The following is a 14842-nucleotide window of genomic DNA, read 5'->3' on the forward strand; positions in this document are numbered from 1 at the left end:
CTTCCCTACAGAGTGAATTCAATGCCAGCCTGGGCTAAGCAGCAAGACCCTGTCTAAAATATAAGTTTCAGTCCTCTTTGAAGAGGACTTTTGTTAGATTTTTGGGTCCCCAAGGACCACCAAGTTCTTCTCAGTCCTGCCTTGTGCCTGTCACATCTGGATTCCGAGGCGAGGACCCTGTTTTCTTTTTTGTTGTTGTTTTGAGACAGGGCTTCACTGTATAGGCCAGGCTAGCCTCAAACTTGTAGTGATCCTCCTGCCTCAGTTCCTAGAGTGTTGGGATTACAGGCAGGAGCTACCAAACCCTTTCCAGAAAGTGGCACTGACCCTGTAAATCCATCCTGCTGAGTCACATGGCTTCACAGGGCCACAGTGGGAAAGTCTGCTGAGGGCCTAGCCCTGTGGCTTGGCATACCCCCTGGCATGTGAATAGGCCCCTCCTCTCTTCCCACAGTTCTCCAAGGCTGAGGAGATTCCCCTTTGTAAAACCAGAGAGGAAAGCTGCTGCTCCTCTAAGTTTTTCCACAATTTCTTGATAGGTTTTGTTTCTTTGAGGCAGGGTCTCACCATGTAGCCCTAGCTGGCCTTGAACTCATGGAGATCACCCACCTCTGCCTCCCTAGTCCTGGGATTAGAGGCATGCGCCACCACATTAGACCTGAGAAGGAGATGGAAGCCTTATGTGCCCAGGCTGACCTCCAATTTGAGATGCTCCTCCCCAGTGCTGGGATCTTTGGTGTGTGCTACCACTCCCAGCTCAGTTTATAGCCTAGTGATGGCTGACACATCCCACTTGTGGTCCTCAGGAAACAATATCCTGTTAGAAAATTTAAAAAATTTATTATTTTTGTTTTTTATGTGTATGCGTGTATTGCCTGCATGTATGTAAGTGCATCTGTGTCATGCATGCCCTCAGAGGACAGAAGAGGCCATCGGATCCCCTGGAACTGAAGTTATGGACAGTTGCTAGCTGCCATGTGGGTTCTGGGATTTGAACTTGGTCTTCTGCAAGAACAGCCAGTGTTCTTAACCACTGAACCATCTCTCCAGCCCCCCATTAGGGATTTCTAGCCCCCTTCCAGAGACCACCAGAAGTCATTACTCAGCTCATTCAGATTTTTGTTTGTTTGCTTTTTAAGACAGGGTCTCACTGTGTAGCTCTGGCTAAACTAGAACTCACTATGTAGACCAGACTGGCCTTGAACTCACTCGAGATCTGCCTGCCTCTGCTTCATGAGTGCAGGGGTAAAAGGTGTGTGCCACCATACCAGATCTAGGTTGTGGTTTTTTTTTTCTAATTTATTTATTTATTTATTTATTTATTTATTTATTTATTTATTTATTCTGACAGCCCCAGGTGACCTGGAACTCACTATGTAGACCAGACTGGCTTTGAACTCATAGAGATCTGCTTGCTTCTGTATCCAGAGTGCTGGGATTAAAGGCATGCACCACCAGGCCCTTTTTTTTTTTTTTTTTTTTAATAAAGAGCCATTGGTGGGTAGCGGAAGAAACATCAACCTCGGAGTGAGACAGATCTGGGGTGGAGGCTTTGTCTAACAATTACTTAGCTATGTGTCATTGGGCAAGCCACCTAGCCTCTCTGAGCCTCAGGTTGCTTATAAAATGGGAATAATAATAACAATACTTAACCTTATTATGCATATCACATGTATGCAGAGCTGTTGTAATCACTTTACATACATTCACTCAGTCACTCAAAATAACCCAATAAAGATTATTATTGACCCAATGAAGAATATTATAGATGAGAAAATCCAGGCACTGAGAGGTTGATATCTTGTCTGTCACTCAGTGAGTCTGCAGTGGGTCTGAGATAAAAACTGGGTTGCCTGACCTCAGGCCTGGAAGGTCCAGTCCCCTCACTCATCATGGGCTCATGGAGAAGGCACATGAGCCTCCCTCTCTTTCTTGCCAGACAGACCCCCACAGAGTGCTTTGCACCATCAGGGACACCTCTTGGTTAGCCAGGTCCACTGAGCTCCACAGCGACTGTGTCATTTGGGGAGTCAGTGCTGGGTGGGGCCTGGACATCCTGTACTGGGCCCTTCATGGAGCTCTTGGTAGTGAGGACAAGCACAGCTAGAAGGGATAGTGCTGGGCCCAGGTCCCTCAGCTCATGGTGATGAGCAGTAAGCAGGAGCCAGGATGAGTCTTATCACAGTCATGCTGTGCCTCAATCTCTTGAAATGACAGGGACTCAGAGGACAGGCTTGTCACAGTTCCTTAGCAGCAGCTGGGCAGGCTAGGGAGAGGCTGTGGGTGGCGGGAGCATCTGTGGGTAGGAGACAGGCCAGAGGAAGCTGGGGCACAGGAGTCTAGCCCCGCAAGCAGCATTAACAGCTGCTGTTAGGACGATTGGTGGCTGGGGAAGGGGGTCTCTCACCTCCTCCTCCCAGTGTTGACCCTATTGCCACTGTAAGCACTGCAATCCCCCTCGCTCTGCCACCAGCACAGAATGAGGTGACAGGAAGGCAGCAGGTAGTTATGTGTGGGAGCGGTGGGCAGAGTGGCTCTAGGTTGTTGCAGCATTGTCTGCAGGCTTGGGACAAGGTGGGAGCACAGCTGTCCTCCAGGGTGCTGAGGCACTGGTTTGCTTTCCTCTCTCGCCACTTCCCCTTCTTCTCCAAACTGCTGGCCTTTGACCTCCTCCTGGTTCCTGTTCGGGGAGTACTGAAAAGTACGCAATGGGCCTTGGGCCTGATGCATCTCCTCTTGTCTCATGCCTTAGGTCCTGTGATGAGGGCAGAGTTATCCCCCAACTGGTGAGGACACTGCCAGGACCTCAGGCTCCCGTAGTCCCACAATGCGTACAGCAAGGGCTGGAGCTGGGGTTTTGACCTTAAGACCTCCTTTTTAAAGATTGTATTTATTTTTAGCCGGGCAGTGGTGCATGCCTTTAATCCCAGCACTTGGGAGGCAGAGGCAAGCTGATCTCTATAAGACTGAGGCCAACCTGGTCTCCATAGTGAGTTCCAGGCCAGCTGTGGCTACAGAGAGACCCTGTCTCAAAAAAACCTAAAAAGAAAAAAAAAATGGCCAGCCTCTTCTTTGTTTAAACAGCTTCATTTATTTATTTTGTGTGTGTATGATATGTGTGTGTATGTGCTGTGAAAGTCAGAGGACAACTTGAAGGAGTTGAGTCTGTCCTTCCACTGTGGGCTCCAGAGAGCCTATTCAGGTTGTCAGGCATGCACTGCAAATGCCTTTACCTCCTGAGCCATTTTGTTAGACTATAAACAGCTTTATTGAGCTGTAATTCAGATGGTGCACAATTCAGACATTGGTCTTATTGCTGTGTGTGTGTGGGGGCGGTGCTGAGGATGGAACCCAGGGTCTGGCACATGTAGGCAAGTGCTCTGCCACCGAGCCATGTCCCCAGCCCCACAGTCATGCATGTTAAGGATATAGCTCACTGCCTTTAAGTTTATTTGCATAGTTGTGCAACCCTTACCACAGTAAATTTGAGACCTTTTAAAAAATGTTTTAACAAGTATCTCATGGTATAGCTCAGGCTGGCTTGGAACTTACTTTGTAGCCCAGGGTAGCCTCCAATTCTCAATAATCCTCTTTAGCTTTCCAATTGCTGGGATTATAGGTACGCACCATGAGGCCTGGCCTCCCTCTTTTCTTTCTTTTTTTTAAAAAAAAAAAAGTCAAAAGTTGTCATTGGTGAACTTCTGTAGAGAGGAGAAGTTGCCAGATGTTATGTCCTCTCAGGAAAGGCAGGAGGTCACATGCCTGTAATCTCACCCAGCCAGGCTTCAGAGGGCGGGAGAATCAGAGCACTGTACTCTGCACCTGGCCAGGCTATGAAAACCCATCTGTTGAATTAATAGCTGAACAGGAAAATTTGATCTTAAAACAGGATCATGTGCCTTCCATGGCAACAATTCCTTTTCTCCTAATTGGCACAGCAACCATGTTCGTGATGCTGATAAAGAAACTGAGGAATGGGGCCAAGGGCCTCTCTAGAGGAAGGCACCCAGCTGGAAGCAGGTCAAGGAGATCTCTGACAACAGAGCTGGCCTCTCTCCATAAGCCAAGTTTACAAGGTGAGGGTGGCCATCCTGTGTGTGTGTGTGTGTGTGTGTATATACACTGAGGATTATATCAAAAGCGTTTTGAACATGTTTGGGAAGTGCTCCACCACTAGGGGACATCTCTAACTCTTTTTACTTTTATTTTTGAGAAAGTCTTGCTATGTAGCTCGGGCTGGCCTCAAACTTCATAGTGGTCCTTCTGCCTCAGCCTTCTGAGTTCTGGGATGACAGACCTTCTTCTGTCAGGCCTAGTAGAGGGTTGCCGTCTTGGTTGAGACAGTCTGAATTTAGAATAGGAACAGAAAAACTAACAGGCTGAGACAGAAAGAGAAATTATAGTAGAAATTTCTAGAAAACCTAAAGATTCAGAGGCTCTAGTTCCTAGCCTCCTGGTTTCCAAGGACATTTAGGGCACAAACTTACAGTCTGAGCTGAGAGTTTTATCAGCCCACTGCCTGGAGTCTGGGATAGGTGACATCTTGGTGGCCAGAGGCTAGCTGTAATGTGTCTTTCTCCAGTTTACTGGCAGATAACGTATCAAAGAGCCAAAAGCCAGGCCAAGTGAGGAATGTCTATCATCCCAGCACTTCAGAGATGGAGGCTGGAAGATCAGGAAGTTCAAGATCATTCCTAGCTACACAGTAAATTTCAGGCTAGGCTGGCTTACAGGAAAACCCTGTCACAAAACCAAACCAAACCAACCAAACAAGAATCTGGGGTTTTCAAATGCAGCTCTGTTGGTTCTTGCCTAGCATGAACGAAGCTCTGTGCTCCATCTCCAGCACCTCATAAACTGGCCTTGGTGGTGCAGGGCTGTAATCGAAACACTAGGTGATGGAGGCAGGAGAATCAGAAGTTCAAAGTCATCCTCTGCTGCATAGGTAGTTTTAAAGCCAGCCTGGGAAACATGAGATCTTGTCTCAAATAAAGAAAATCTAGGGGATCAGCAAGATGGTGCTTGCTATCAAGTCTAGCGACCCTAGGTCCATCCCCAGAACTCACATAAAGGTGGAAGGAAAGAATCAACTCCACAAAGTTGTGTTCTTACCTCTACATGTGGACCCTATCCCCCACCGTCTCATCATATACACAGTAATAATAAAATACAGTTTCATAACAAATCTGGGGCTGGTGAGATGGCTGAGTGGGTAAAGGGGCTTGCCTCCAAATCTGATGACTAGAGTTCAGTCTCTGGAACACACATGCATGTGCATATCCATACCCATACACATATCCACACAGTAGCTAACTAATGAAATAAGTGTAAAATAAATTAAAATCTGATGCAGAATGCAGACTAACAGTTCTGTATTGGGAAGACCTGCCTGGTCACTTGAACAGTATTATCAGACTGAACAGCAACCAAACAAGTCCAACAAGTAACAAAGTATGCTCAGGGTGGTGGCCCTGACACAGGGAAGTGTTGTGTGACACCATCAGACCCAAAGGGCCCTGGGGCACCTCAGTTCCTGATGTGTGCCTAAGAATAATGCCCAGCCATGGCATAGATTTTAGCTCCAAAGGGTCTCATGCTTTAATCCGGGTATATCCTAGGTTGGTCACCCTCCCCGTGACTAAGTTTCCTTATCTGTAGAGTGGGGATAATCAAACTTTGATGTAAAGATTGGTTACTATGGACATTGAGCACTGGCATATTAACAGAAAGTCATTGTTTTTCTTTGTCTTTTTTTTCAATTCTTGGGATCAAACCTAGTGCCTTGTATATGCTAGGCTAGTATTCTGCCACTGAGCCACATCCCCAGACCTCTCATCTGTGTTTTCTTTTACCCTGCAACCTTAGCCTAGAGCCAAAGCTCTGGGAATAAGTTGTTGATACTAGAGGAAGAAGCAGACACCTGGGGCTAGAGGGAATGGGAGCTTCCCAGTTGTAAGCAGGGAGCTTTTGCACAGGCGCCTGGGATGGAGATAGTGCCTGGAATTCCCAGAGCTGAGTCTGGTCTCCAGCCCTTATCTGCGGGGTGTGAATGGTTAAGTCACCTGCTTTTCTGGGGAGCTAAGCTTCTCCAATCCCTGCAAGCAGATAGACGCCTGCACCCCTGCAGAAGGCATTGCTCATGAATCTGAGCGGGCTATTTCACACACCTTCTTCACATGAGTGCTGACATCCCTGACCTGCAGGCTCTCGGGGGTGACTCAGCAGACTTTTTTTGAGGAACAGCAGCTGCTAAGCTTGCCAAGCTGATGCCTGCTCCTGGCTCTAGCCAGGCTCCAGACCCGCCACCTGGGATGTGCTCTTTTCCTGCCCAGGGAGGGACAGGGTCTTAAGGTGCCAATTGGGACCCCTATGCCAGTATCCCGAGGGAGCTGACAGCCGGCAAGAATGCAAGGCTCTGTGTGCAGCCTTTGTACTCAGTCCCTAGTACACTGGCCCATATGTACATGGTGCCCAATCAATGTGTTGCTAGAAAAATAATAACAAAGTGTAAATGGTAATGACAAGCAAAGTTCACATGGAGCCATTTCCTGAAGCACAGAAAAGTCTTCCCCAGCTCAGGCTGTAGCCCTGTGGTCTAGCATGTGAGCAGCCCTGGGTTCAAGTCCCAGCACTAGGAGGAAAAAAAAGTCATTTAGGCAGGTGTGGTGGCTCATACCTGTAATCCCAGCACCTGGGAAGCAGGAAGAGGAGAATCCATGCAAGTTCAAAGCCATCTTGGGTTACATAGCAAGTTTTAGGCTATCCAGGGCTATACAGTAAGGTCTTGTCTCAAATCAAACCAAACCTATTGGTCAGGGATATAGCTAAGTTGGTAGTGTGCTTACCTAGCATGCGTGAAGCCCTGGGTTTGACCCCCAGCACTGCATAAGCTGGGCATGATGAAGGCAGGAAGATCAAGAATTTAAGGTCATCTTCAAATACAACTCAAGTTAGAAGCCAGTCTGGGCTGCATGAGACTCTGTCTCAAAACAAAACACACAAAACAAAACAAAGCTGCACACACGACATACATTTATACATACACACACAAGAAAAATTAATTCACTAATAAAAACAAAAAGCAAAACAAAACAAGAATAACAAAAAGAGGGTAGGATTAAAGAGATGGAAAAACAAGAAAGAAAAAGTTACTGGTTGTTAAGTATCTGAATATCTGCATTAGATCCATCCTTTCCTAGTAAGGACAGTACTAAGAAGTCTCAAAATTGGCCTTCGCTCTCTTATGACCCTGGCCTGAATGAAGGCCTGTGGCTGCAAGGGAGGCTGGGAAATGTAGTCTTTATTTCTAGGTGGCTCTGTATCCCCTGAAGAAGGATCTAGATGATGATGATCAATAAGGTCAAGAAGTAGAAGTGAAGGATGCAGGGAGAGAATAGCAGCCTTGACACGAAGATGGTTGACAAGTGCTGGAGTTGAAGGGGTTCTTGAGGTACCAGCATTCCAGGGAAAGTGAAGTGCAGGTGAAACCAGAAGGTGGAGGTTGTTGGTAGGAGCCCAGTGTTTGATGGGAAGAGATGACCTTGTCCACATTGAGTGACACCTGAGGCCACACAGGCCACCCAGAAAGACCAATTCATCTGAAGAGAATGAGGCCAAGATCCTGACTGGGGGATGCTGGAGGGAGAGAGCCTGCCTTTGAGACACTTTGAGGGGAGGGGCTCTGGGGGAATGAGAGGCCTCCAGGTGGCAGTTTGGGAACAGTGGCCTTATGGCCTAGCATACCCTTCTGTGGCCTAAGGTGTCTTGGCAGCAGCAGCAGGTAGAAGTCCTCTGGCACCTTGGAGAATTACACATAGGAGGTGACACTTTGCTTGTGACTTCATGGGGAACTGGCACATAAAACTAAAAGCCACAGGGAACTCTGCCTGCCAGCTTGGCTCATGGTTCTGAGACAAAAGTGTCTTCTTGGTTCCCTGAAAACTTGACCTTCTAGTAGGTGGAGGTTTGCATTTTCCTATCCATGTATTAACCTTTTCCTTCACAATCCTAAGTAGTGTGGACTTTTAAAAGAGTGATACAGGATGAGTTAATGTAGCAAAGTCAGGGTGCTCCCCACCTCCAGTTCTCGGTTCCTCTCCTCACTGAATATCCCACACGTTATGATCCAGACACAGTGGTGTCACCTGCCTGTAATCCTAGCACTTGGGTGGCAGAAACAGGAAGATTGCAGTTTTAGGCTAGCCTGGGTTATACAGGGTGACCCTACATCAAATTCATAGGCAAAATGTTGCATTTTGTCAGAAGATGAGGCAGGATGGCCACTCTTTGTGAGGCTTTGGGACTTGGGGAGGCCAGCTCTGCTGTGCACCCTGGGAAGTCAAGGAGGGCATGATTCAAAGATAGGGCTATAGGCCAGGCATGGTGGCACTGCCTTTAATCCCAGCACTGGGGAGGCAGAGGCAGGCAGATCTCTGTGAGTTCGAGGTCAGCCTGGTCTACATAGTGAGTTCCAGGCCAGCTGCTATAGGGAAACACTGTCTCAAAAAGACAGAAAAAAAAAAAAATCAAAGATAGACCCTGGGAACCTGCTTCCCTCATAGGCTGGCTGCACACTGGCCTTGCTGGTTCTGCCTCCTTCCAAGCACTGTTCTTACAGGTCCAGTTCCTTTTCACCCCAGGGCTGCTGGGCATTTGAGAGTCTTCCAGTTTCCATGCCATTTTATAAAAAGTCCTCTGTAAACATTAGCATAAATGCTTTCCTGGGGCGGAATGGTATGACGGGGCATAAAGACCTGAAGAGCCTTATAGCTCTTGGTGTCTGTGCACAGAACTAAGAGGGTTATTTATTTAATTAATTTGATTTCAGGGGGTTTAAACATTTTCATTTATTATTGTGTGTGCGTATGATGTGGTGGTGGGGGTGCATGCCACGGTACATGTGTGGAGGTGGTTCTTACTTTCCACTTTTTTTTTTTTTTTGGTCTTTTTCAGACAGGGTCTCCCCGTAGCCCCAGCTGGTCTGGAACTCACTGTGTATACCAGGCTGGCCTTGACCTCACAGAGCTCCACCTGTCTGCTTCCTGAGTGCTGGGACTGAAGGTGTACACCACCACACCCAGCAAAATTAAAAAAAAAAATTAAAATATTTTATTATTTTTAGTTTACGTGAGTGTATTGTTTGCATAGTAGGTGCACCGGTGTCATGCAGTGGCCACAGAGATCAGAAGAGAGTGTTGGATTCCCTTGAACTGATGCTATGGAAGGTTGTTAGACACCATGTAGGTGCTCGGAATGTAACCTGGGTCCTCTGCAAGAGCAGCCAGTGCTCTTAACTGCCGAGCCACTCTCCAGCCCCTAAATTAAAATTATTTTGTTACATTTAATTAAATAATTATATGTGTGTACATGTGTAAAGAGTGTGGAAGTCGTGATAACTTTCCAGAGTCAGTTCTCTCCTATGATGTGGGTCCCAGGGATTGAACTCAGGTTGTCAGACTTGGTGGTAAGCAAGCACCCTTACCCACTGAGCCATTTTGTTGGCCCATTTTTTTTTTTTTTTTTTTTTTGAGACAATGTCTCACGAATCTCAGCTTGGCTCTAAACTCCTGTTTCTCCTGCCTCCACCTCCCAAGTGCCAGGATTACGGGTACATGCTACCATGCCCTGCTGTAAGAGGGTTTTTCTTTCTTTTTTCTTTTTAGACAGGGTCTCCCTGTGGCTCCAAGCTGGCCTGGAACTTGCTATGTAGACCAGGCTGGTCTCAACTCACAGAGATCTGCTTGCCTCTGCCTCCGAGTGCTGGGATCAAAGGCATGCGCCACCACACCCGGCTCTCTAAGAGGGTTTCTGTAGAGGATTTAGGTATCTACTGATTTGGTTAAAAAAATGTGATAATCCATTTAACTGTATACACACAAACATTTTTTGATACTGGGTCTCATGGATCCCAGGCTGGCCTCAAACTCAATATGTAACAGAAGATGACCTGCAGCATTCCAATCTTTCTGCCTCTACCTCTCTGTGCTGGGATAACAGGTGTCTGCTACCATGCCCTGCAAGAGCAAATCTTGTTCCAACCCTCTTCGGCTGCTCAGAGACCTGGCTCAGTGCACACTTCCTCACTCTGCTTGCTCCCCAGGGGGAAGTGGGAGCTGCTGGCAGGAAGCGGAAGGGAGTTCTGAGAGCCCTGTTTGTAGGCTAGTCTTCAGGGAGGCAGAACAGAATGTGGGAGGTTGGAGGAAGCCTGGCTTTCTCTTCTGAGTCAGGAGAACTGCTTCCAGACAAGGCTGGGCTGGGGCCCAAAGTGCTGTGTGGTTTTGAATGACTGTCTTTCTCTCCTCAGGCCTCACTTTCTTCATGGATTCAGTTATGTAAGGGGACTGGATAAGCTTGAAGGGCCTGAGCCCACGTGCTGAGAGTTCATCCTCACATTGTCCTGGGGTTGGCTGCAATTGTTCCTGGTTGTGGGTGGGTGGGTGTCATTCCTCTGCCTAGCCCCAGGGTCTGCTACAGAGAGCAGTGAGTGGGTTTGTTGGGCCATCTAAACTTTCCTTTCTGGTTCTGTAATGTGGTAACAAGGGCAGGGCAGGGCAGGGCAGGGCAGGGTGGCTTCCTTCTGCAAGTGTGATATTCACCTGGCTTCTTAAATTCCGCCTGTGCTTTCTGTTTCCTTCTCCTGTGACTCAGTGACCCCCCCTTTAAAAAAATTACATTTATTTATTACTTTTTTTGTGTGTGCACCATGGTGTGGCGTGTGGTGGTCAGAGGACAACTTGCAGGAGTTGGTTCTCCTTCCATCATGTGGGTCCCAGGGATTGAACTCAGGTGGTTGGGCTTAGCAACAAGCACCTTTACTGGCTAGCTCACTCCCCCTACCCTTTTAAAAAAATGTTTCTCACTAGAATCTATTCATTATACATAATAATGGGTTCCATTTTATGACATTTTCACATATGTAATTTTGATATTTATTCACATCACTCTCTCCTCCCTTCCCACTCCTGTTGATGCCCTTTCCCTTATGAACTAGTCCCCATTCTATGTGCACATGTGTGTGTGTGTGTGTGTATGTGTGTGTGTGTGTGTGTGTGTGTGTCCCAATGCGTTTCATTAGGGTTGCTTAAAGGGGCATGGGTAAGGGATTATTTACGGGAGCGTAAGTAATTTACCAGTGGTTACACCATTAAAGTAACCTCCCTTCCTTCAGCAACCATTAACTGCCTACAGATCCTCTGGAAGGGATGGGATTGGATTTCATTAGCTTCCCTTTCCTCCCCCATTTTGTTTTTTTGAGGCAGGTCTCACTGTAGCTCAGGCTGACCTGGAATTCACTTTGTAGCCAAGGCTGGCCTGAAACTCATGGTGATCTATCTCAGCTTCCCCAGTGCTGGTATAATAGGCCTGAGTCATCATGCCTGGCTTCTTCATTTTTTTGAAATGCAGTCTCGTGTAGCTCAAGTTGGCTTCAAACTCATTGCTCAGCTGAGGCTGGCCTTGAACTTCTTATCTTCCAACCTCCACCTCCCAAGTGCTGTGATTACATGTGTACACCACCACTCTGGGTCCCCCCATCTTTTCCTTCCTTTTTTTCAGAGCCAGGGTCTCCCTGGGTAGCCCCTGCCTTGAGTGCTAGGATTACAGTGGTGCCCACCACACCAGGTTTCTCCAGGTATCTCTTCCCTTCTAGCCCTCTAGTCTCTCCAGCTTAGCTGAGAAACCAGCTGGATACCTGAGAGACAGAAATCAGGATACACTGTGATCCTGGAGAGATGTGACTTTGAATTCCTATTGTGAGAACCTCGATAAATCATTAATATGTTTTGGTATTCTATGAAAAAGAAAATTAAAATGAAAGCATTCTTTCTTTCTTTCTCAGCTTTTGGAGATAGTGTCTTATTATGTAGCCCAGGTTGGCCTGGAACTTGAGATCCTCCTACCTCAGCCTTCCAAGTGCTAGGGATTATAGAAGTTAGCCATCATGCTTGCTTGTTAGGGGCTTTTTTTCCCCTTTATTTTTCTGTGTATGAGTGTTATACCTACACATATGTAAGTGTACCCATGTCCCTGTGTCGTGCAAAGCCAGTAGAGGCCAGAAGAGGGTGTCAAATTCCTTGGAATTGGGGTTACAGAGAACTGTTAGCCACCAAATGGGTGCTGGGAATCGAACCTGGGTCCTCTGGAAGAGCAGTCAGTCCTCTTAACTGCTGAGCCATCTCTCCAGCACCATTCCCCTTTCCTCCTCCCCAACACTCTTCCCCCCTCCCCCCACCCTTTTAAAAAATTATTTATTTTATTTAATAACACATGATTAACGCCATTCCCCCTCCCCCCTCATGTAGCCAAGCCTGGCCTTGAATTCCATATGTGGCCTATCAAGACCTTGATCTTCTGATCCTCCTGTCTCCACCTCCTAGTGCTGGGATTACAGGTGTATGCACCTATGCCTGGTTTATGCAGTGCTGGGGATTGAACCCATTGCCTCACGCATGCTAGGTAAAACTGAGTTATATCTGCCAGCTCCATTTAAATTTATTTTTGAGACAGTCTTGCTATGCATCCCTGAAACTTGAGATCTTCCTGCCTCAACCTCCCAAATGTTGGGACTGCAGATGCCAGCCACCACGGCTGCTTTTTAGGGTCATTTTAGTAAACATAAATTATCTTTTTTTTGACTGGGTCTTATTATGGAGTCCAGGCTGGCTTGGAACTCTCCATGATCCTCCTGGCTTGCACATTCTAAACCAAAGAAAGATCAAACCCAGGGCTTTGTGCATGCTGGGCAAGCACTCTACCAACTGAGCTGCATCCCTAGCCCCTACTTACTATTACTAATCCTATTTTACGGATGAGAATCAAGAACAACAGGTTACAGACTTGTCTAAGCCCTTACACTAAGGATTCTAACCAACTGCCTATTATTCTGCATCTGTCAATCAATCCCGACTCAGAAAACAACAAAAAAAACTTTATTTGGGATCTTAGGGTCTGCAAATTGGAAGATACAGACTCAGATGCCTCTGAAACAATTACATACATGTAGGCAATACACTCATACACAAAATAAAGAAATAAATGTTTCAGAAAAATGAACAAAACAAAACCCATCATTATACTTGGGAGACTAAGGCAGGAGGATCATGAGTTCAGGGCCTGCCTGGGCCAATTAGTGATACTCATCTTTTACAAAAAGTGTTAATATTTTGGTCTTTTTGAGACAGTATCTTCCTGTAGCCCCACCTGGCCTGGAACTCACAGAGATCCAACTGCCTTTGCCTCCCTAGTGCTAGGATTAAAGGCCTGCAGTATCAGTAGCAGGGCTTTGGGTTTGATACCCAGTACCACAAACAAAACCAAATCCTAAAACATTCCTACGGGAGACTGAGGCATAAGGTTGTGAGTTCCAGACCCACCTGGGCAACAAGCAAAACGTGACACCCAGTCTTGAAAACAAAAGTTGACCTTCAAAGGCAACCCCCCCAGCCAAAAACCAAAAACCAACCAAAAAACCCAACACAAAACAAAAAAAAAAAAAAAAAAAAAAAAAAAAAAGAAAAAAAAGTGAGAGACTTAAATATATATTAGGTAAATTAGGGGCGCAGTACCGTGTATGCCTTTAATCCCAGCACTTGGGAGGCAGAGGCTGGTGGATCTCTGTGAGATCGGGGCCAGCCTGGTCTTCCAGGCCATCTGGGGCTACAGGGAGACCCTGTCTCAAAAAGACCGAAAAAGAACAAGGGATGCCAGGGGCTCCAGATGCAGTTCACTGCCTGGTATAGGGGAGGCCGCGGTAAAAGGAGGAACACACGCTATACTCAGGCTATAATCCCTGACCTTGATCTGGTCACGGGATAGGGCTTTTCTTTCACACCTAGTCCCTGCCTTCTCCCGCCAGGCCACCTCCCAGCCCCCCGTCCCCGGCGGCGCGCACAAGGCGCTGAGTCAGGCTGCACCCGGTGGAGCGGGGCAGGGCCGGCGCCTGCGCACTGGCCGCGGCGTCGGGGCGGGGGGCAGATTTATATCCGCCGCGATCAGCTGACGGCCTGCATTGCAGCCTGCAGAGTCCAGCGGCGCCATGTACTCTCTTGTGCTCCTGGCCAGCCTCCTGGGCGCAGGTGAGTCTCGGGGGTCCTGGATCTCGGAAGGGGAACCCCGCACAGTCCCCTCGGCCCCCGAGAATGCGGCAGCGCGGGCCTCGGGCTTCTGCTTCCACTCTCGCGGCGGGTTTGGTGAGCACTGCGCAGGCGCAGGCCCAGGTGGTGCCTGCGGAACCAGCTCTTGACAACCCGAAAAACCCGAGTGGGGACGACTGGGCGGGCGAGGGAGGTGGGGCGTTCCCGGGGGACCCCAGTGTGTGCCCGCAGTTGCGGACCGGCTTCCCCCAGGCCTCCCCGGCTGCCTTCCCCACTGGGGTGGGTGGGGATGGGCCTCTAGGCTGTCCGGTTGGGTTGTCCTTGTGTTGGGCACACGTGATCGACATGGCCTGGAGCCCCATCCTGCAGGCCTGGCTGGCTCTTGGCTGAGGGTGCACCCGTGTGGAAGTTGCAGGAAGCCTTACGTGTTGTCCTTTCATGTGTACGCACTCCGGAGTGTACATCTTGAAGGTGATTTTCTTTTCTTTTTTTTTTTTTTTTTTTTTTCTTGAGACAGGGTCTCTCAGTAGCCCCAGCTGGCCTGGAACTCACTATGTAGACCAGGCTGGCCTTGAATTCACAGAAATCCACCTACCTCTGCCTCCCGAGTGCTGGGACTAAAGGCTTGCGCCACTATGCCCGGCTTCTTTAAAAATTTATTTATTTGTATATCTTTTTGTTACCATTATTTTGCAATGGAGTCCTTATTTCACCTGTTGGAAACGTCTTGCAAAGTCATTGGCCAGCCTTTA

General features: G+C 47.8%; 1 protein-coding gene across 1 annotated transcript in view; it reads left to right on the top strand.

Moving 5' to 3' along the window:
- The first annotated feature begins 13915 nt into the window (after nucleotides 1–13915).
- Psap (prosaposin) overlaps nucleotides 13916–14842 on the top strand; it is a 32721-nt gene continuing 31794 nt past the window's right edge. The window contains exon 1 of the mRNA XM_008836643.3: nucleotides 13916–14072. Coding sequence (XP_008834865.1) covers nucleotides 14033–14072 — 40 coding nt within the window. The 5' untranslated portion in view covers nucleotides 13916–14032. The remainder of the gene's footprint in view (nucleotides 14073–14842) is intronic.

The sequence above is a fragment of the Nannospalax galili genome, unplaced genomic scaffold, assembly GCF_000622305.1.
Source record: "Nannospalax galili isolate Female #2095 unplaced genomic scaffold, S.galili_v1.0 scaffold1437, whole genome shotgun sequence".
Taxonomy (NCBI): domain Eukaryota; kingdom Metazoa; phylum Chordata; class Mammalia; order Rodentia; family Spalacidae; genus Nannospalax; species Nannospalax galili.